Below are 23,855 nucleotides of genomic sequence, written 5' to 3'. Positions count from 1 at the left end.
TCATAGACTTTTTATGTACAATCGTCACAAGTCATTTTCCACTCTGTAACTCTGTTTTTTCATCGATTCCTCCGATTAAATTCTGCAGCTGGCCTCATTGATTCTACTTACCTACCAATCCAATAAATAAATAAAATTAAATTGGATAGGTTTGGAAGGTGAGGTGAGAATTTTTTTATTTTAAATTAAAGTTGAATCAAATATTATTTTTTTAATATTATTATTATTTTGAGATTTGAAAAGATTGAATTGTTTATTATATTATATGTTGAAATTTGAAAAAATTTAAAAAACTTGTATCTCATCTTAGCTACCAAACCTACCAGCCTCTTTTGGAAAGCGAAATATGATGAAATATTTGTAAATAGTAATAAGATATTTTTAAATAATAATAAAATAATTTAAATTATGATGTTTTATAGAATTTTGAAAAATGAGAAAAAAGTTCAATAAAAATATTGTAAAGTTAAAATATTTTTGTTTTTGGATAACGAGATAATTTAATTTATAAATCCTCAAATCACAAAAGTTACATGAGTCATGTCTCACAAGCATTTCGAGTCTAAAATGGCAAATCTTGCAAAAATTTTGCTCGAGCTTAAGTTTTTCTTTGAATGAAGTCTCATGAACTTTTTAGAGAACTCACTATTCTTGTGTAGCGAATTTCATATTTTTGCAAGTGTCTATCCAATTTCAACTGGGTGATTTGAAATTAGTTAAGGTAATCATCTGAATCCTTGAGACAACCTTGTAGACCAAAAATATAGAGGATATTAACTACAAGTTTTCATTGAGTTTATTTTTTAAACAAACAAAAATCGAGAAATAAAAATCAAACATATAACAGAAGTGGATAGAAAATTCAGAACAAAAGCTTTAATCCTCAATTCAGTTATGGAATGAATAATGGAACGAAGTCCGAGCCCATGTTCCTTGGGACTTGTGCCATGGGAGCCCATATTCATTCTCCGAGTGGATTCAAAGGCTGCATGCAGTTGGTAACAAATAAAGAAAATGACGTTGTTAAGATTAATGTCAAGAAAAGATTAATGTCAAGTTAAGATTATTTATATAGATAAACTCATTATTTATGCATAATATTCGAGTTAAGATTAATGTCAAGAAAAGAAAAGAGGCTTTTGCGGCAATTTAGAATTAAATACGTTGTATAGTATTTCAACTTTTCCCATGTCAATTAAATATATATATATAGTTAATTTCTTTTTTTTTTATAACAAAAAATATTTTTCCTTTTCTTGCATAATTTTACTGCATTTCACTCCATTGTTTGTGTTTCTACATAAAAAATATACCACTGTACTCCCAATGCGTTGTTCTATGAAATGTGCTAAGCGGCTCTGCCGTCCAACAAGCACGTGAGCCTAACGTTACGCCCAAGCCACGTTTGAGCCACACGTGCCACCGCAATTCCATGATTTCAACAATCACACGCATAGCACCGGTGGGTTCTGTGGCCTAGATTTTCAAAATGAGCCTAATCACATTAGGGGTGGTACATCGTGTTTTCAGCTCATGTTCATATCTTGTCAATTCATAAATATTTGACTATATAAATAAATCTGAACTCAATCCATTAAGCTCGTGTTCGTATCCTGCATCCAAAATGACTGCATGAAAGACTATATAAATCATTTTTCATCGATCACATTTCTATAAAGCTCGCTAGTCATAAGTTTTTCAACATAGGTTCCAATTTCCTCCCCGTTGCTATGGCCTAACATGCCAAGATTCTAGAACCCAGCAATCACTAAAACGCATAATTCATTTAGTCTGATTAATATAATTTCATATAAAATTTAAAACCTATATTTATTAATAACCACAACATCTTAAAAAATATATATATAAATATTTTTCAAATTTTAAAATATAATAAAACCAATATTACATACCATACAATAACAAATACGAGCATAGATCTAAATTAAATTACAATCTCAATAATAAAAACAATAAACATATAAGCATACTGTGAGATACCAATCGTTAACAATAATAAAATTTTAATTTTGAAATAAATTCTAAACATGTCAAAACAGTCTGATTTTGTGTTAAATAAATTAACCCATTATTGATCTGTTTATAAATCGTGTCTTAACTAATCAACCTGTTTTTATCCAAACCCATTAACGTAAAATCAAAACCTGCTAATTTCGTGTCGTGTTCATATGGAGTTCACAGGTCCTGTCACGTATTGCTACCCCTAATCCATACTCAATTCCCATATGCGTGATCTTAGACATCGGTATAGTGTCTAATATTCTTCAGGTTGATAGGTTCTGCAAACGATCAGTTTTTTCCATCTCTAGCTATCCTTTTACAATCCTGCTTTCCCTAAATAAAAATTGAGGTAGTTTTTTCGGTCTCCAAGTATCCTACTGTATTCCGCAAATGTGCAATGACTTTTCACAAATAAAGGAATTTGATGACCTTGCTGTATCTCAAGTACCTGTCATCGCAAGCATCCTTCTCTTGAAGTTAAGAGGAGTAAGCCTTTTTTTAGGTAAATGAATCATTGCAAGACCACTCAACAAAGGCCTTTGTTAGCTTAAATAAATATATATCCAACAATCTAATGTATGGGATGCTAACCCCACAAAATCTAGAGAGAAGAACAAAAGAAATTCAACATGAGAAATTCCAAGTTACAAAAGAAATGCTTGGGAATTACAGGCATAAAGTTTGTACTTCAACATGAAAATGGGATTACTTTGATTCATTACAAATTTACAATTAGATAAAATAAATGACAAATTGCATCAACAGGGGAAAAAGAAAAAGTGAACGTTTTAAGCAGCTTCTTGACAGCTCTTAAGTATAAGCATTGGGCCTCCAAAATATTACCATGAAAAGGTGTCGCTTATAGCCTGACAATGATTATGTGGATATGAATAGCAAAACCACAAAGAAAGACTTGGCATGCCAACATTAATAACAACTTGCTGCTGCAATTTTAGAAGATCGAGTATGTTGATTTAGAGAAGAATCCAGGATCCAGCCATTGTGAAGACAGCAAATATATGGCATCCATTGCTGGCTGGTTTATAACTTTTTGTCCTCCTTCAACCTGAGAACAAGAGTAGCTGCTCTTTTTAGAAATTTTATATTAGTATACCTACTAAGATCACGTTGCATAATTGCCAAAATCAATTTTCTACAATCATGTTGGCTTATAGAATTCACTATAACTCCAACAGTTCTTCTACTCATCAATCTCTTACATGTATATTAATATTCTCAATCAGTAAAACAGGGGATTTTTTTTTTTTCTATAAAAATTTCTCTCTTTGCTTGGAGATTTGAAAATTTTGACAAACACTAGTTATGACGTTATGCAAACCCAACGAGCACAAAAAGCCACAAGAAGAATATTTAGACACTCAACATACCAACCAGAGTTGCAGCAAGCAATAGTAGTGATGGGATCTCTCCAATGCCACCATTCAACATTCAAAGGACCTTTGGATCAGAGAATCAGAGATCTTCTAACTTTGCTAGCCCCTCCACATCAAATCCTTCTATTCTACAAGTGAGTTAAGAGATTGTACGAACAGAATCAAATCCTTCTGGTTATAACCAAATTACTTCCGCACACCACCCCTTCGGATCTATCAATTACTATTTTGCATTGATCTGGAAAGCTTGAAACTGAAACCACCAACTGTCCACAGTCATTTATCTCAACACTTTTTAGTAAAGGAAGTCTCTTTGGTAACTTTCCCAATAGCTTCGGACACGTAATCCAGGAAAAGTGATGTAGAATTAATGGAAACATTTCGAAAGGAGAAATGCTAACCCACCGAGAGTTGGGTCTCCATAGTATGTTCCCATTTTTGTTTTTTCTTTAGAGATTAAGAAAGTGAATTTTTTTTTAAAAAAAATTTAAAGATGTTAAAAAATGTATGAAAAAATAAAGCAAAAAATAGACGGACTCTTTTGCAAGGACTCCAGCACTCCTTCATATTCACGAAACTCAAATTCCTCGAGGATCTAAAACATTATGTTGAACCGTGTCCACAAAACTCGTGACCAACGCAAGCTAGCCATGCCCTAGATAGAAAGAAATTTGAGTATTGGCAGTTTCACAATTTCCTATTGTCAAAGTCGTCACCATATGAGAAAATGAAGGGCTTGTTAGCCAAATCGGAATGAATAATGGACCAAATATATCCGGTAACAAATTCAATTAATCTCCCAAATCAATATTAATTGTGATGGGTAGTCAGGAAAGTTAACATAACCATCTTTTATTGATACGACTTTAACTCGATCGAAAACACATTTGTAGGAAGGAATCAAAAAGAAGAATATAATTAAGGGAGGTGGAAAAGCATACGCAATGAATAAAGGGTTCCCAAGCATATATGCACTTCAGCAGATCGAGAAAATCAAATGGAAGAGGAATATATAGAGAAAGCTTTCCATTTCACTAATATATATAGCATCCTTATCACTTTGAAATGCTCCCTGCTACACTACTCTCTGGTCCATGCATGGCTCAACAAGCGCTCAAGTACAACTAGGGAATTGTAAGAGACCCTCTTTCCACTTCTTTCTTTCAAATTTCAAGAATCTAATGCGCAAATGTAAGACGATCAGTTTTTTTTTCGCATCTAACTATCCTACTATATTCCTGTTTTCTTGAATGAAAATATGGATACAATGGAAATGGAGTTCTTCTAGTGTCAAAGACTCAAAATAGATGATTGCAGTGTCTTTCTTCTGATTGTGACTTAATGCCACAAGCAATTGGTCCACCTTTTGGATTAAAGCAAACCACCTATGGAGGTAACATGAACCTGCCCCTTCTTTTTATTTTACCTCCTCTCCCTTCAAGTACTTTTTTTTTTATTTTATTTACTTACTCTCCTTCGAGTACTACCATCACTATAACCTAACTTTTGTATGGACCCCACTTTGTCTTCTTATATGTTTTATTTAATTTCAAGGGCAAAACCTATACATTTCCTATATTATTGTTTATTACTCATATTTTTTTTTTCTCTCTTTCAATTTGGATTAACAATAAACTAACGTAAGCATGTAATTTAATTAAAAATAAACTCAATCTTATAAAAATGGACTCAATTTGCTCTTTGAGTCAATTTTTATAAGATTTGAGTTTATTTTTAATATATATATAATATATAATATAAAAATCATATATAGTATAAAAAATTAACATATATATTTATCTATCGATCTAGTTCGGTTCGAACCAGCGTTCTAAATTTCAAAACTGGAATCAGACCGGTTTCTAATGTTGGGAATTTGGACCTTCCAATTCACCCCCCCTAGGATCTACCCTTTGCAGGAATAACAAGAAAAATAGAGAAATAATAACAACACAAGAAATTTACGTGAAAACTCCAAAACAGGAGAAAAAACCACCAGACCCAAAGAAGAAAATTCACTATGTGAAAAATTGTTACAATCACACAATTTTTCTCCTCACCACACCTACAAAGCTACCCCACTAGTAAAACTTTAACTTTACACCTCTTTCCCTTTTACAAAAGGTTAATAGAGGAATTTAACTAAAGTCAAAAGTTACTAGATAAACTTTCAACTGGTGCACCTAAACTAAGAGGCTAAGCCCCTTATTTATAATCTTAAAAACCTGCCCTTTCTTACTAACCCACCGATGTGGGACTTAAAAGTGCAAAATTCAACAATCTCCACCTTGCGACTTTGACTGGTCCCACAGCCAAGCTCCACCTCAATGAAGATCTTCATAGCTTCCGCTATCATGCTTCACCATAAAAGCATACCCACTTAGAATAAACCAATTCCAAGCATTTCATTTCGGACCATGTCGAAAAACAACCTTGCTGAAAATTATGGTGTAACTTCCACGTTTGGCTTTCCTGGAAGTTCATCAGCCATCGACATGAATTTCCACCACACACCCTGCATCAATGCCAAACCAATGCCTGTGTGCAAACTTGTGGACCCGCTAACATTAACACATCCTCTATCATGACAACTTTGGGAATTAGCGACATGCCATGAGGATGTACATGTCTCTTTTTAAAGAGCAAAATCTTCCATGGAGAGAGACACAATATTAGCATCATTTCCAGTATCTCCATTTACTGACTTGGAGCCACTTGCCGAACCTGCTCCAGTTCTTGGACAATTTTTCTTGACGTGCCCAGATTGTCCACACTCCCAGCAGACTACTTTCTTCTTCATGGGGTTCTTCATCTTCCCATTTCCAGCTGCTACCATCACTAAGTTCTCATGTGGAACATTACTTCCACTACTTAGTCTTCTCTCTTCAGAAAATATTTTACTGGTAACCTCTGAAAAAATTATTTTCTCCTTCCCATGTATCAAAATAGGTTTCATGTGCTCATAGGAAGGTGGAAGAGACCAGATGAATCTCAAGGCTTGATCCTCATCATCAATTTTAACTCCAATAGCTTCTAGCTCAGCGACAATGCCATTGAGAACACTTAAATGATCTGAAATAGTTGTACCTTCACTCATCCGCAGTGTATGAAACTGCTCCTTCAGGTACACACGATTTGAGACGCCCTTCGTCTGATACAACTCTTCAAGTTTTTCCCAGAGTTCCTTTGCCGTAGATATTCCATGCACATTTGCAAGAACATTTTTGGCCAAGCACAAACGTATCGCACTTGCTGTTCTCAAATCCAGATCCTCCCAATCTTCATCGCTCATTTTATATCTGCTACTTTCACCAGTCACACTAGTACCAGTGCTGACTTCAGGTGTTGGTCTGCCCTTCAATGCTTTGTGTAATCCTGATTGAATCAAGACATCCTTGACTTGTACTTGCCACAAGCCAAAATTGATTCTCCCATCAAATTTCTCCACCTCAAATTTGACAAGATTTGAAGGCCTACTTCCTGACATTGCTTTGATGAATTTACTGTAGAAATGAATAGTACCTCACTAAGTCAGTTCCCAGGAAAGATTGGAGGGTCACAATGGACACACTTAAAATTTCCAATCTCCTAGACAGAACCTCCTTAGACTGTACGTATCCACACTACCACACCAAAGCTCCACCCCACAAAAAGAACCTAGTGGCTCTGATACCAATTGTTGGGAATTTGGACCTTCCAATTCACCCCCCCTAGGATCTACCCTTTGCAGGAATAACAAGAAAAATAGAGAAATAATAACAACACAAGAAATTTACGTGAAAACTCCAAAACAGGAGAAAAAACCACCAGACCCAAAGAAGAAAATTCACTATGTGAAAAATTGTTACAATCACACAATTTTTCTCCTCACCACACCTACAAAGCTACCCCACTAGTAAAACTTTAACTTTACACCTCTTTCCCTTTTACAAAAGGTTAATAGAGGAATTTAACTAAAGTCAAAAGTTACTAGATAAACTTTCAACTGGTGCACCTAAACTAAGAGGCTAAGCCCCTTATTTATAATCTTAAAAACCTGCCCTTTCTTACTAACCCACCGATGTGGGACTTAAAAGTGCAAAATTCAACATCTAACTGGTTTTAATTATTAGGAATTGGAACTAGACTAGACCAGTTCCAAATCAGACTGAACACATGATTGGTTTAGTTGATTTCATAGATTAATTTTTTTTTTAATAGCCCTACCCAAAATAAATACCACCTACCGTGAAGTCTTCTAAAGGAGAAACAGAGAAGTAAAATGAAAAGATAGCGAGTCTTGGGCAATATAGATGAACAAACAAAATGAGACACACAACTAGTAACCTTTTTTTCACGGAAAAGTATAGTTACAAGCACAATTGTGCACTAATTTGTGTACTAATGTGATGTGATTGGTCAAAAAGTAGATTTTATTGAAAACAGTGTTAATTTAAATTTTAAGTATGAATGAATCAGTGTTGGTACACAGATTAGTACGCGACTGTGCTTGTATGTAGCAAAACTCTTTTTTCACAAACAAAGGACTTTGATTACCCACGTGGTTCCAACTTCCTCAAAAATTCAAGAGGTCTATATAACTTGATTGGATAAAATGTCTAAAATGCCCACCATCGCAAAGTTTAAAGGACAGTCTTCCACATCTGCAATAGCCTCTTCCTTTTTGCTCATAGCCTGCTTTAAGTGAATCCTAACTAGGACTCCCATCAAAACTCAGCTTATCCTTCAGGAGGTGTTTGCCATTTCAGAATTTTTTCCTTAGCATTTAAACATCTATTTGACTTCAATGTTCTGTAACTGTGAACATATGCTAAACAACAGAGAAGGCCTCTTGGAAAATGCAACTTTCCCTTCGTTCAAAACATGGCAGTTTTGGAGCCCAATAATTTGTCAAGTTTGTCAAGTTCAGCAATTTGCCAGTTTGAAATGGATGGTAGGCATGTCTGGAGCCCATATATTTCCACTTGTAGCGCAGCTTCTTCTGTCATTCTGCAAGTATTAAAGCATCATCCGAAAGATACACACATCAAAAGCCAAAATAATAGCTAATTCCAATCCCACAAAACATAATCATAAACTGAGATAAACAACTTACAGTTGTGCAGGTGTGGCATCTGTGAGAACTAATCTGTGCAAGTTAGATATATTTTCAGAAGGTAAAATAAAAATTGTTAGAATTTCAATATATATCATGAATACAGACCCCAAGAAGTTACAAACACCTCGTACTCTCTCTTTTTTTTTTTTTTTTTTAGGGAAAGAAAATCTTTTATTGATAAAAAAAACTCTATAAAAGAGATTGAATACAAAATGGAACTTCCTCTATGTCAATGATGACATCAGAGATAGATAATGCATTTTGTCCTAGAGCATGAGCAACGACATTTGCTTCTCTCCTTACATGTTTAACAGCCCAGCTATCATACTGACAAAGCATTTTTTTAACATCACAAACGAGCATGCCTTTACTGTCCAAAGTTGTTTATGTGCTTTCAATAGCCTTGACAACAAGAAGAGCATCCCCTTTTAGTATGATCCTCTTGAAACCTAGCTCAATCCCCAAAATAGTTGCATGAAGGGCAGCATATTTTTCTGCTAACAATGGATCTGGAAAAAGTGATCTGTTCAACCTCATTGACATGAAGTTTAAGAGATTTTTTCTTTTACTGACATAAAACTGTCTTCTATTTTGCCACATTTTCTTCTAAGAAATTATGCTTTTAAAAAAAAATATATGTTTCAGACAAGACAATTCAATGGAATGATTAACTATGATCACTACTAAACAACTTTTAGAGAAACCAAAATTAATTTGCTTCTGAATAAGTTAAATCATCAATTTGTACGAGGGAAGACCTTCTAATCAAGCCTCGACACATCAACATAAATATTAAATATGAAAATTTATATTTGCCCTGTTTGTTAATGACAACCACAGATCTTGATAACATCAGGAAACTGCCATGATGTCTTTTCCTCAAAGTTTTCACATGTAAATACTCTTTACCCTCCAAAAACCAATGCCAATGGAACTGCTAAAAGTACTTTGTTTGAAATACGTACATATATATATATACTGATATACATATAGATATTTCCCTCTTCTTATATCCTTCGTTTTCTTCTCAAAAATTTTTTATTTTCCTTTTGTCTTTCTTGATCAGAGGGATTCAGAGCAAAAGAAATACAAAATAAATGGCTGATGCATTTCAGGAAGATTGTGATTATCTATTCAAGACAGTTCTTACTGGAGACTCTGTGGTTGGGAGATCAAATCTTATCTGAAGGTTTGCAAATGATGAATTCCGGTAAGATTCCAAACCCACTATTGGGGAATTTGCTTACCAGACTATAAAGTTTGCAATCCTTTCTTTATCTGTGTTTTTTTTTCCTTTTATCATCTACCTTTCGTTTAGATTAATCAAACTTCTTCTATTAATCAAACTTCTTCTATATAGATTGGTTCCAAATATATAGATTATGAAAGACAAATTAATAAATCCAGAAACAGATATAGGAATTATAAAAGAGCTAGGCTGTGGGATTTTCTTTTTTTGTAATATTGCAAAAACTCATCTAAAGTTGCTTGAAAGGGTGGGTCCAGTTTAAACTCAGCCAGAGGACTTTCTCTATTGATTATATTAATCCAACTCAGATGGGACCCAGAAGCCGAGAGAAATCTGATTTGGTAAATTCACGGAAACATCTGCAGTACAAAAGAATCTGAATGTGGAGGAAGCATTCTTGCATAAGATCATGAAAAAAAATCCACGAAATCTCAAGCCAAAAAACTTTGGAAGCCAAAACAAATGGAACAGCCACAAGTAAAGCTTTGAACGAGAATATTTCACCTTGGCAACAAAAAATGTAAAACTTATATCAACAAAAAATTTTAGTATTTTTGATGAAATTGCAATCACCTTGGTTGGTCGTAAAATGGACCATTCTGTGAAATAATTGTAGAACATAAAGGGAATGCTGTCCCTTGCTCATCCTCGTACCAACAACTTATGCAGATTGTATTCTATCTGTCTCAATTCAGTTACAAAATCAAAATGGAAGAACTCCACAAAAAGAAATTTTTTCAAAACATTGATTACAACAATTTCAAAGGATTTCTACAAACAAATATATAACCTTGAGGATAGCTGCACTGTGATGGGGAAAAAAGGGAATTGACAAAAAAGAATCACAATCTCAAATTGGATTGAATGTAGAGAAATCAACACATCACTTTCTCAGACTTGTCCAAGGTAATCTAGAACTTCACCCCATATTTTTACAGTCCAATGACAAAGAGTATGATGATATAGTTTGCTCTTCTAGCCTGCTTCTTCTGCAATTGATGGCAGAGCCTTCTGATGGCCACTGCCTGTGGATGTGCTTGGCCTGGGAACTTGAGAACTAATTATTGGCTTCTGCAATGGCTTCAAAGCATCCATGATCTCAGCAAACGTGGGTCTCAATTTTGGGACTCTAGAATGTGAAATTGGATCTTTTGTTAGGAATGCATAAATGAATTTTAAGGTACTCGATAAACTGTCACAACAACGTTAAACATAAAAATAGAATTCCAATCCAAAACTACTAATTCATAAAAGAATTTAACCTTTTATGATCTTTCTCAATGGCATTATCATTATCTGCTTAGGCAACAGTTTATACTCAGTTTTTTCAAATAGAGCACAAAGATCATTCCTTGTCCATTCTCGGTAGGGATGAATTGGACAAGGAAGACAGTTCTTTTGGAGAAAAGAAGATAAGAAGATAAGCCTTAACTATCATATTCTTAATCCTAAAAGATATACCAAGATATATATGGACTTTAAAAACTAAAACATAAAAGTAATATTATATGGTTATGCAAACCCAACGAGAACAAAAAAAACCACAAGAAGAATTGTTAGACATTCAGCATACGATAGGAGTGACGGGATCTCTCCAATGCCACATTCAACATTCAAAGGAAATTTGGATCAGAGCCAGAACAAACTTACCTTTGGATTTATTCCTCCGTTTCTGTCTCATAAATGTATGTGTCATTAATTAGAACAAAAGGGATGTCAGCTATCTTGCGCCACTCTCCTCTCTGATCTTTCTTGCAGTGTTTTTCCAGCAAAGGACATAGATTGATTGCAAGTGTCTGTAGCGAGGGAGGCAGGCCATTCTTTGGTAAGGACATCAACTTTTGGCAATCATGGATACAAAGCTCTAGGAGTGAGGGAGGCAGGCCATTCTTTGGTAAGGACATCAACTTTTGGCAATCCCAGATACGAAGCTTTAGGAGTGAGGGAGGCAGGCCATTCTTTGGTAAGGACATCAACTTTTGGCAATGAAAGATATTAAGCACTAGGAGCGAAGGAGGCAGGCCATCCTCTAGAAAACATGTGAGCTTCTCGCAGTGATAGATCGACAAATCTTTAAGAGAGGTGAGTTTTCTTAAGCCCTCGGAAGACAGGTATTCCAGATTCGAGAATTTTGAGATGTGGAGGCTTGTTAGAGAGGCAGGCAACGTCATCTCTGGAAAGGACACCAAATTCTGACATCCACCAATTTGAAGTCGATTTAGGTAAGTGAATTTGTCCAGCCCCCAATCGAACAAGGCTTGAGTGATTTTAATATCACCGATCTCAAGTGTTGTTAGGTTTGTGGGAAAACCTTCTTTGGGAAATGATAAAATGCTCGGACAATTCCATATTTTCAAATGTTGAAGAGAGGTGAGGAGGAGCAACTGATCTCCACCATTCAACAATTGAAGATTTTCACAATAGGCGATGGTGATATCTGTAAGAGACGAGTTATGATGAAAACTCTTGGCTACTGACTCCAGCTTTGGACAATTCATAATATAGAGCTCTTGAAGTGTTGCAGGTAATTCTCCGCTTGATGTTAAGGATTCAAGGGATGGACAATAGTAAACTTGCAAGAACTCAAGAAGAGATGTGATGCCACTACAGAAAGTGCTGTTGTTGTTTGTATCATTATCATCATCCTCCACCAAATTCCTCATACTCTTGCACTGTTCTATATATAGCTTCTTTAAAGTTGGAGGCAGATGGCTTCTTGCAAAATGCGTTAGCGAATCACAGCGTACAAGTTTAATATCCTGAAGACACGTGTTGTTGTACATCAATGACTTGGGTAATGATTCCAAGGCATTGCAATTGTAGATATAAATAGATTCGATTATGAGTTGGAGATACTCTTGATCAACTTCTTCCGCCACCAAAGAGACTAGTTTGGGACAATTATAAATTTCGAGACGACGCAGAAATGGGAGATCATGTGGCAGTGATCCCATGTTGTCTGACCACAAATTCGTCAGCTCCTCACAGTCAGCAATAGTTAACTCTTCCAACTCTGCCAGCCCTTCCATATCAGAAATTGGTGAAAGTGATCTGTCGAATTTTATTGATTTGAATGTAACCTTGCTTCCACACACCACCCCACTGGAATTGTCAATTTTAAATTTGCATTTATCTGGAAAGCATGAAATTGAGACCACCAACTGCGCACAATCAATTATCTCAACGTCGTTTAGTAAAGGAAGGTTGTTTGGTAACTTCCCTAATAGCTTCGGACACTTACGAAGGCAAAGCTCACGTAGGTTTGGAAATTCTTCACAAGGACTCCACTGCTCACACTCCTCCATGTCCTCGATCCAAAGATTTTTGAGTGATGGCGAATATTTCCCCAATGGAGGTAATGATGTGCACTTGTAACAATTTTCTAATCTCAAGGACACCATATTGGGAAATGATGGAGGTGTTAACCAATTAGGAAATTTTGTACCACCATAGTTAGTTATACGGAGCTCCTTCAAAGCGTCGTGAGGCTGTAGCCCATTTAGTACCTCTAGTTCACTTGTCGTGTCTTTCGACGCATCAATGTGACGACTCCATTTCAACGACAGAGCACTAATTTTTGTCTTTTTAATTAATTCAGCATCCTTTGCATCTGTAGCTTCTATCACGTTCTCTAGTCTTGAAATGCAGAGTCTCCCTCCAAGATGCTTCAAAGGTCCAAGCTCTTTTATTCCAGAGCAATTGTCTTTTCCCAGAACGAGATTAGACAGTGTTTGAAGACAAGTTAATTTACCTATTTGCATAGGCATTCCTTCCAAACTTTCTGCACGTTCAATGTTGAGGTGGCGCAGGTTGACCAAGTTTCGAAACTTTGAAGGTAATTTCTTTAGCCTAGTACACTTCTTCAACAACAATGTTTGCAAGTTGTAGAGACTAGTTATTGATTCTGACAGGAGTCTAATTCGAGTTTTGGAAAGGTCAAGGTACCGCAGATGCTTCAAATCACCAATAGAATCCGGTAGCTCCGTTATGCAGTAGCTCTTGAAAGATAACACCCTTAAACAACGTAATGTTGAAACCAATTCAAAAGGAACACGATGAGCCAAAAAGCTTGAATATGGTAGCATGAGAGGTAAGAATGTACGTAAACTTGTGAGTTTAGAAAAAACCTCAAACCTTTTAGTTACATCATATTGGCTTCCCAAATAAGATGAGTGGCGTGCCTTTATAGGAATATTATCATGCTTATTGCCTCCAACCCTATCTTCCATTCTAAAGCAAGTATCGCCTGCAACCGACTGAGCCAAATCATTGATGAGATCATGCATCACAAATTTTGATTCATATATACCGCGTGACTTTTGGAAAAATGACCTTGACAACAGATTGCGAAAATACTCTCTACCCAAATCTTCCATTTCCTCTTCATCTTGTCCTGGATTAATCAAACCTTCTGCCATCCATAATAGAACCACCTCCTTCTCCTTAAATTCATAGTCCTTTGGTAGTATTGAACAGTAAGCAAAGCACCTCTTCAAATGTGAAGGTAGATGGTGGTAACTTAACATAAGAGCTGGAACAATTCCGCTGCTCTTCTCTTGTATATCCCATATCTTACTTTTCAAAACTTTGTCCCACTCATTGCGGTCTTGGGTACCGCGCAAGACACCTCCAACAGTTTTTACAGCCAAAGGCAAGCCTTTACACCTTTTAACAATTTCCTCCCCAATATCTTTAAGGTTTGGATGTGCACCAAAGTCTTTTGCATCCAATGCATGTAGGGAAAATATTGACAAACAAGCATCAGTTGGCAACAACTCCAACTGAAAAGGTTCAACTTTAATGGTTCCCATCATTGATGATACTCTCTGATTACGAGTTGTGACCATAATGCTACTTCCTAGAGCCCCTGCTACAAAAGGGGCACGTAGCCGATCCCAATCCTCGTAGTTATCGTTCCAAACATCATCAAGAATGACTAGAAACCTCTTCCCACTTAATTTCTCCTTCAGTTCGACTTGCAACGAATTTAGATCTTTGCCGTCACAGTTTTTTAAAGTCACAGATTGTAAAATTGTTTTTGTAACTGTAGCAGCATCAAAATCTTCAGAAACACAAGCCCATGCTTTAAAATCGAAAAAGCTATCGACCTTTTTATCATTGTAAACAAGCTGGGCGAGGGTTGTCTTTCCGATACCCCCCATACCAACTATAGGAATCACAATGGGTACTTTATTCGAAGCATCACTATGTTTTTCACTGACCAATAATTGAAGTACAGCCTCTTTGACTTCCTCCCTACCGTATATTTCATCTTCGGTAACCACAGAAGTTGAGGGACGTATTTTTCGTTTGGTTGGTCTTGTACTAGAATTTTCCTTCAAATGAAGTTGATCTTTTTGTGTCACGAGATCATTAAATCTAGTACTTATTTTCTCTATCTTTGACCCCAGCCTAAACTTGATCGTAACAGCACTAGGAGTAAGACTAGTACAACAAGCAGGGACAAGATTTCGTACCATACTAGCGCTAGCTTGACTTTCACCAGCCATCAACTTGCGTTGCAAAGCTTCTGTGGCGAACTCATCCAGTATATCTTCCACATCGTAGGCCAAGTCTCTGAGATCATCAAGCCAAGCTTTCACTGTCTGTTTAGTCTGTTGCTTCTCCTCTGCATCATCAAGCACCTCTTGAATTCTTTCCACGGTTTTGCTCCACTTGCCCAGCTGATTTCGAAGTCCCTCTCGGCGAGCAAATTTCAGCAACTCGGGAGACGTCAATCGGTCAAACAACACATCAAGGAATGCAGAAAGAAGGAGCTCTGCCATTGTTTTCGTCGGAGAAAGGAATCAAATGAAGGAGAAAGTATGCAAATTAAGAAACACAATTGTTTTAGGCCTTTTTTGTTTTCGTTAAGAGAGAAAACAAGCAAGCAAGACTATAGCAAGAATCCCATTTTTATTTTTGTTGTTGTTTTAGGAACGTGGGTGGGACCTAGCTTGCTGGATTCTTTCTCATGTTTATATATGCTTTTTCTGTTTTTGTGATGTCCGCGTTAAGTACGTATGATCAGGCTTACGCGATCCAGACGCGATCCCGACGCGATCCCGAGTGAAGCCGAGGTGCTCTTGCCCGGCAAGCTGGAGAGGTCGTAGCTGAGGTCGGCGGAGTGGGAGCACCGGCGGATCCTTCCGATCCGGGATCAAATCGGCGACGGAGGGAGCTCGGCTGCTATCTAAGGGGAGGGCGGAGGATTGAAGGGGGGGGGGGGGGGCGGGGGATCGAGAGAGGCAGAGCTCGGTTTGGTGTCGGCGACTGAGATCGGTCTTCACCGTGATGGATCCTTTCTTCCTCTTCCCAGATCGGAGCTCGGCCGGGAAGGCAGAGGATTGAAGGGGGAGGCGGAGGATCGGGGGGGGGGGGGGGGGGGGGGGGGTTGGGGTTCGGCGTCGATCTGGCTTGTTTGAGCTCATCTTGATGAGGGATGGGAGATCTCTCTCTCAGACTGGCCGGTGGAATCTCTGATCGGCGCTTTGGACGGTGATCGGCGTTTTTTTTTTTTTTTTTTTTTTTTTTTTTTTTTTTTTTTTTTTTTTAAACCAGGGCAGCGCCGTATGGCTGCCGCTGGGGGTCCTGGGCCAACAGCGAACGCTGGACGGCAGAGAAATTTTGCAGATATGGTGGCTCAATCCCCTCAGCCATTACCGGAGGTCGAAATTCCATTTCGTCCGGCAAAAGTTGTTGATGGAGATATTTGTGTGTTTTTTTCCAAAGAAGAAATTGAGAGGTCTGCAGTACCTTTCAAGTACTCAATGGTTTTGAAGTTTCTCAAGCAAAGGCCATCACTAGATGTCATCCGTGCCTTCATTCGGAATAGATGGGGCTTAGAGTTTCAACCTGTGATTTCGGCTATGAGAAGAGCTAGAAACGTGTTCATTCGGTTCTCAAATGAACCGGATTTTGTCAAGGCTTTTTCGAGGGAAGCAACGGACGTTAATGGAGCTCCTTACCGAGGCTTCCACTGGCACCCAGAATTTGATGAGGAGGCCGAACCATCCCTTGACCCGGTGTGGGTTTTCCTTCCAGGTTTGCCTCCTAACTTTTACCATGAATCTATGTTGAAAAATATTACTTCTCCTCTTGGGCGTTTTCTACGCCGTGACAATGCCACAAGATGTGCCACCAAGACGGACGGAGCGAGAGTTTGTTTGGAGATGGATGTTGCTGTAGAACCAATCCGAGGAATCTGGATTGGCACGCCCAACCATTGCTCCAGATTGTACGTGAAGATAGAGTGTGAAACACTACCTGCTTATTGCTCAAATTGTAGAGTCCAAGGCCACAATTTTCAGAAATGTAAACGGAAAGAGGGGGCCAGGAACATTGGAGTTAAAAAGGGAAAAGAAAGGGAGGAAAATAAAAAAGTTAGTCAGATTCAAAATTTAATAAATCAAGAAGAAGAAGGTAAAGAATCAGAGTTCTTACCGCAGATAAAATGGGTTGAAATTGGAGGTGCTGGCCCGAGTGGTTTAAAGAGGAATAATACTGTGGGGTTACAAAGGGAAGCAGGAAATTGTATGATGGAAATGGATGTGGAAAAACCAATTATACAGGCTGAAGACGTAGAGGCCGAAACAGGGGCTAACGAATTAGTGGTGTGGTCGGAAATGGGGGAAGCAGCTTGCGGGGAAAATGGTGAAAATAATGAACCAGTTATCATTGACTTGTTGAATTGCCGAACGGAAATGGGGGAGGTAGCTAACCGGAAAAATGGTGAGAATAACTACCCAGTAATTAATGAATTGCTGAACTGCCGAAATACTGAATCAAGGACTGCTGAACCAACCCAAGAGACAGAAACTGAAATTCCGAGAATGGGGACCAACTCGGCTACAGGGAAGATACCAATAACAGAAAAGCCTTTGACGGAAAGAGAAGAGGTGCAAGATCATGCTAACAGGGAGGTAAATACAGTGGAACTGTGGTCGTATGAAAGGGAACAGGAAGTAGTGATGAGAAACACTGAAAATCAAGTAACGAAAGCTCAAGGCAATTCTCGTGAAACTCCGGAACTCTCAACTATAGGGGAACAGACTGCAAATTTGCTCATTCGATTAAATGGGGATGCCATTGTGGGTAGTGATGAAATAAGTGTGGAAATGGTGCCGGAAACCAGGCCAGAGGAAATGTTTGTTCAAGAGTCGCAAGATACCGGACAAGGGGACCTATATAATCCCGGAAACATGCAAGACGGTAGGGCCGAAGAAAGTTACTCGGAACCAGAAAATGAAATTGCGGAACACCTGAGTAAAAATAAACAATACCCATCGGACAGTGATGAAACAAAAGAGAAAACTCAAGGAAAGGGTAGGAAAAAACTCAGAAGCTCAACTCGGGTTCCTCGCAAGCCCGTATGCCTGAATCTATGAATTGTAGTCCATTATATTGGAATATCCGGGGACTCAAATCATCTCGGATAAGACTGGGTAAGATGGTTAGAAAGTTGAAATTAAATTTAATTATGCTTGCTGAACCTTTTGCAGATGAGAATAGTTTGGATATGTTGAAAAATACACTGAAGTTTGAACACAGTTTCTCCAATCAGTGTGCTGGTGGGAAACTCTGGGTGCTTTGGGGAGGTGGCTTACACATCACAGTCACTAATTTCAGCTCCCAACACATCACCATTTCTTTGGTTATAAATTCTCAACATTATGTCATATCAGTGGTTTATGCCAGATGTAGTTATTTGGAAAGGCGAGAACTCTGGAGGTCATTACATTTGGATGCCGTGCAAGATATTCCTTGGCTATGCCTTGGAGATTTCAATATTATTCGCAGGGAGGAGGAGAGAAGAGGCGGGCGACCTCGTTTGAGGATTGCTATGGATGATTTTAATGAGTTTATTGATACTTGTGGACTCATGGAAATGAAGTCAGTAGGAAGTAAATTCTCTTGGTGCAATGGTCAGAGGGGTCTCTCTAGAAGTTGGTCGAAGATTGATAGATGTATGATGAACTCACTGGCTGTCACCTCTTTACCAGATGCCTTTTGCAGGTACTTGGCTCGCACGACTTCGGACCATGCCCCAATGTCGTTTGTCCTAAAATCCCTTCATACTCGGTATGGCCCCACCCCCTTTAAGTTCCAACAAATGTGGGCCTCTCATGAGAACTTCATAGATGTGGTAAAGAATGCGTGGAATGAGCCAATTTTGCCCAGGGGTATTTTCAGTTTGACTACCAAATTGAAGAAAATGAAAGGGATCTTAAAGGAGTGGAATAGGTGAGTTTTCGGGCACACTGAAACCAACATACAGAATCTAGAGAAGCAGATAGAGGATTTAGAAAACCAACTACAGATTGGTTTTTCGGAATCTGTAGAATCAGAATTGGTAGTTGCTAGAGAAAATCTTGATACATGGCTTCAGAGAGAAGAGATTAGACTAAACCAACAGGCAAAGATTAACTGGACAGAAAAAGGGGAGGCATCGGCACAATTCTTCAGGACCTATGTTTCACGATCCAAGCCTGTAGTTCAGGAGATGCGATGTCGGGATGGTTCACATCTGACCACTCCGGAATCCATTCATTCAGGTGCAGTGGATTTCTTTAGCACATTCCTACAAGCGAGACCTCATAGAGATCTTCCAGATTTGTCAACCTATGTTCAGATAACTATTCTAGAAGAGGAGAATGATAGCCTCCTGAAGCTTCCTTCGATTCAAGAGGTAAAAGAGGCTATGTTTTCCATCCCTGTGGACAGTAGTCCTGGCCCTGATGGGTTTGGCTCAGGATTCTATAGAGTATGTTGGGATTTGGTTGAAGCTGATGTGGTGGCAGCAGTTAGAGACATGTATAGTGGGGTCCCAATGCCAAGATTCTATTCAGCTTCGTACATCGCTCTCATTCCGAAAATGCAACAACCCACAGGTTTTGATAAGTTTCGACCCATAAGTTTGTGCTCGGTCATATACAAGGTATTTGCAAAAATTCTTGTGCGACGGATGTCTCCTATCCTAAGCAGAATTATATCTCCTGAGCAAGGGGCTTTCTTGCCAGGGAGAAGCATCTTTGAAAACATCACTTTGGCCCAAGAAATGATCCATATGATAAACAGAAAGGTCCGTGGGGGAAATGTTCTCATCAAAGTCGACATAGCCAAAGCGTACGATAGTCTTGACTGGGATTTCTTATTACATGTTATGACATCTTTTGGTTTCTCAACCCGGTTCTGTGAATTAATCAGACAATGCATTTCGACTCCATGGTTCTCAGTGGTCATGAATGGGTCGGCTAAAGGTTTCTTCCCCAGTGGTCGTGGATTGCGTCAAGGTGACCCTTTGTCCCCTTACTTGTTCATATTAGTTCAAGAAACCTTGTCTCGCTTGATAAAACATAATTTTGAGATAGAGAAAATTGCACCATACTCCCACCCTCGGGGCACACCCCTGATCTCCCATTTATTTTATGCTGATGATATAGTGGTCTTTGCAAACGGGGGTAGAGCCTCCATGCAAGCCATTTCTGACGTATTTACCTTGTATGAAAGCTGGTCGGGTCAAGTGGTTAGTAAGGAGAAGTCTTCCATTTTTTTCCCCAAGTATGTCAACTCGGTCCGAAAAAGAAATATCCTTCAGTTGACCTCCTTCTCGGAAGGTCTATTTCCGGTTAAATACCTGGGTGTCCCTCTATTTAGTGGAAGGTTAAAGGTGTCTTATTTTGAAGATTTAATGAACCGTATCCGTGATCGTCTAGAGGGGTGGCAAAATAGGTTCCTATCAGCAGGTGCTCGTCTTCTTTTACTACGCCATGTGGTATCAAGCATCCCGGTCCATCTACTCTCAGTGTTACATAGTCCCAAGAAAGTGGTATCTTCGCTAAACAGGATTATGAGTAATTTCTTCTGGGGTACCTCAAATGGCAAACAGAAACGTAAGTGGGTGGCCTGGCAAAAGGTTTGTATGCCGACCAAGGAAGGGGGACTGGGCTTAAGAAAATTTGAAGAAGTTCAGTCTTCACTATTTATGAAGCTTGCTTGGAATCTGTTATCCAGTGATTCTCTATGGGCAAATTTTTTCAGGAAGAAATACTGTAAAGGAGAACATGTGACATTAGTTGATAACACTAAAGGATCACATCTCTGGAGGTGTATAATGACCATGGTTCCGAATATTCTTAATAATGCTTGGTGGCGGGTTAGGGAAGGACAGGTTTCCTTTTGGCGGGATCCTTGGTTAAAGACTGGCCCTTTGGTAGAGTCTTGCGAGATGACTGCACAATCGTCTTTAAGGGTAAGGGAGTGCAGAATACAGAATGGCTGGGATGTGAATTTGCTAATACGTCTGGTGGGGGAAACAAAAGCAGAAGAAATTCTAAATAGCCTAGGGGCACACAAAGAAGGCACTGATGTGCTAGTTTGGAAACCGGCTTTGAATGGGGTTTTTTCATCGAAGTCGGCTTGGGAGTGTATTCGGGTTCACGCGCCAAAATTGGAATGGGCAAACTGGATATGGCACCCCGTCCTTCCCAAGAAGTATTCGATTACAATCTGGAAAGTCTTGAATCATAGCCTTAGTGTGGATGTTCGCATTCGACACCTGGGAATTCCCCTAGCTTCCAGATGCGAGTGTTGTGAGCATAGGTGTATAGAAGATCAAGACCATGTCCTTGCTACAGGGAAGGTTGCTTCAGACGTATGGAGACGCGCTTCTATACTTATGGGCATGCCGTATGATCATAGGAGACCGTGGAAGGCAAATATGGAACTATGGTTTCGCAAAGCATCACTTTCAACCCAAAAAGGTATGCTTCTAGGCATTGTTCCTGTTATTATAACTTGGTCTCTTTGGGTTTGGAGATGTAAAGCTCGTATGGAAGGGAAGATGCAAAATGGGGATCGATTGTGGGGGAATATAAAAGCTGCCTTAGCTTGGGTTGGTTTAAGATTACGCACTAGCAAAAGGTTTAGTGATGGGGATGACAAAGTTTTACGTAACCTTGGTATCCCGATGAAAGTGGGACATAATCCATCACCTTGTTTGGTGAAATGGAACAAGCCAGGTGTGGGGTGGGCTAAACTTAATGTGGATGGGAGCTCCTTGGGTAATCCGGGTCAGATGGGCGCTGGTGGCATAATTCGTGATGATAAGGGTCGTATGATGTGGGCCTACGCAAAAGAGATGGAGGTTGGGACTAATAATGAAGCCGAACTACGAGCGTTGTATTATGGGCTAAAATATTGTAAGGATTTAGCACTTGAGAAAATAGAGATTGAAGTGGACTCTTTGTTAGTTGCAAATTGGTTGAGAGGAGGGAGATGTAGCATATGGTACCTTGAAGACTACTGGGAAGAAATACAGGACATTCTAAATACATTGGTATTTAAGGTGATGCATGTCTTTAGAGAAGGTAATGCAGGGGCAGATTTTCTGGCCCGCTTGGCTTCGGAAAAGAAATCTGGAACTTGGGCAAATTTCAACGATGTTCCTCACATACTAAAAGGAATATTAAAAGTAGACAAAATGGGTCTGTATGCCCTCAGAAAGTAAAATTTTTTTGGCTTTCTTTGTTGTATGGTTCTGGCTTTAGCTTAATATATCTTTTTTTTACACTTGGGTTTTGGGTGCTTCTTATAGCCCCCTAAGTGTTTGCTTTGTTCTATGGTTTTCCTCCGCCATACGTGAGGGTCTTTTGTATGAAATTGGGGTGGGGTCACTCTTGGACAAAAAAAAAAAAAAAAAAAAAAAAAAAAAAAAGTACCTGCTTTGCTCTGTATAATTTGGTCGCCATCACAAAATATGACTACATAAAAGTCCAACAAATTCGAAGTTTTTACAACAAATTCAAAGTACTTTCAATATTACAGTCTATGCATTAATAATAATTCATGTCTTTCTTGTCTCTGTTTTTGCTCAGCGGCACAGCCCATTGGAATTCCACCGGGAGGTGTAATCTCTGTCTATAATTTTGTAATTCTGTTTAGTGGTGTAGAAACTAGATATTGAACTCTAATATTGCCGCACCCAAATTAGGTGAAGCGTTGAGTTTATCTCTATTAATAGTGTAAATGGGTCAACTTCGAGCGATCAATGAATGGTCAAATCTTTTTGTTTGTTTAACTTTTATTTGAACACTAGTTGAGTTTCTTTATTTAGATAAAATAGATTATTTTTATTATATATTATAAATTTATCAACAAATTTTGATAAACGAGTTTTGACTTTTACTAATATCTTTCTAAATTGTATATATACGTATATCAATGATTATTATATATATTACGAAATCAAGTAACATGTTTAGTATTATGAGCATGATTTCCTCTAATCTCTTTAAATATTAAACATATTTATTTACTATAAATATAGAGACAATACTATAAAAATAATAAATATGAAGTTATTCAAATTCATACAAGTTTTGTATGAGCCTGGCTAAATTTTATAGTAGTTGTATCATTTAATAATTGATCATAATCTCGTGTTCACGAACCCCATTAAATAAATGAATCGAGCCAAATTCGAATTTAGAAATAATTTCTAAATAAGTTAGACACTAGTATAATATAATAACATGTAATACTATAGTAGGAAAATGCTAGTGTGCCCTCTCTCTCTGCCACCTCAAAGTGACCGCTGGTCACAAAAAAAAAAAAATTAATTAATTTTTTTTTACCTAGTGATTTTAAATGTATTGGTATTTTTTTATATTTTTTAAAAATGTTTAAATATATTAAAAAAATCTGAAAAGAAAAATGAAAAAAATAACATGTAATTAAACACTAAAAATAATATGTAATACTATAATATGATAACATGTAATTAGACACTATAATAGAAGTCTAGTATAAAAATAAGTTAGATATTAGTATAGAAGTAAATTAGCAATGAATGATTTAGTTTTAGTTTTTAATCCTTTTGTAAAAATTGAAATTTGAAAGTCCATAAATTTTTTTTAAATGGGTTAAATATAAAGTTTAAAAAAAAAAGCCGAAAGCTAAAAATCCAAATCCGACTCCACTCCGAAAAGTAGGAGTTAAAGTCGGAGTCGAATCGGAGCCTACATTAGTCGGAGTTCGAATCTGAACTTCAACAAAGGGAGAGTTTGAGTCAGTTTTAGGGAAATCCGACTCT

The 23,855-nt window shown here is 37.9% G+C and overlaps 1 protein-coding gene and 2 long non-coding RNA genes across 3 annotated transcripts; 1 reads left to right on the top strand and 2 right to left on the bottom strand.

The window, feature by feature from the left end:
• Window positions 1-2,697: 2,697 nt before the first annotated feature.
• LOC122299155 lies at window positions 2,698-4,633 on the bottom strand. Its single transcript, XR_006239612.1, has 2 exons — window positions 3,411-4,633; window positions 2,698-3,088 (listed from the first exon to the last, which is right to left on the bottom strand). It is a non-coding gene; the product is annotated as an uncharacterized LOC122299155 (long non-coding RNA).
• On the top strand, window positions 4,457-12,424 carry LOC122299154. Its single transcript, XR_006239611.1, has 5 exons — window positions 4,457-4,550; window positions 4,705-4,809; window positions 9,581-9,724; window positions 11,522-12,202; window positions 12,288-12,424. It is a non-coding gene; the product is annotated as an uncharacterized LOC122299154 (long non-coding RNA).
• Window positions 10,594-15,714, bottom strand: LOC122299150 (putative disease resistance RPP13-like protein 1). The gene is made up of 2 exons (XM_043109152.1): window positions 11,414-15,714; window positions 10,594-10,892 (listed from the first exon to the last, which is right to left on the bottom strand). The coding sequence occupies exon 1, from the start codon at window positions 15,547-15,549 to the stop codon at window positions 11,422-11,424; it is 4,128 nt and encodes a 1,375-aa protein (XP_042965086.1). The 5' UTR covers window positions 15,550-15,714; the 3' UTR covers window positions 10,594-10,892; window positions 11,414-11,421.
• Window positions 15,715-23,855: the final 8,141 nt, after the last annotated feature.

Source organism: Carya illinoinensis, chromosome 16 (assembly GCF_018687715.1).
Source record: "Carya illinoinensis cultivar Pawnee chromosome 16, C.illinoinensisPawnee_v1, whole genome shotgun sequence".
NCBI lineage: Eukaryota > Viridiplantae > Streptophyta > Magnoliopsida > Fagales > Juglandaceae > Carya > Carya illinoinensis.
Note: the sequence above shows the minus strand (reverse complement) of the source record. Positions and strands in the feature narration are given on the sequence as shown.

Coding starts and splice junctions, on each gene's coding strand:
- LOC122299150 (XM_043109152.1), bottom strand. CDS start 15,549: ATGGCAGAGCTCCTTCTTTCTGCATTCCTTGATGTGTTGTTTGACCGA.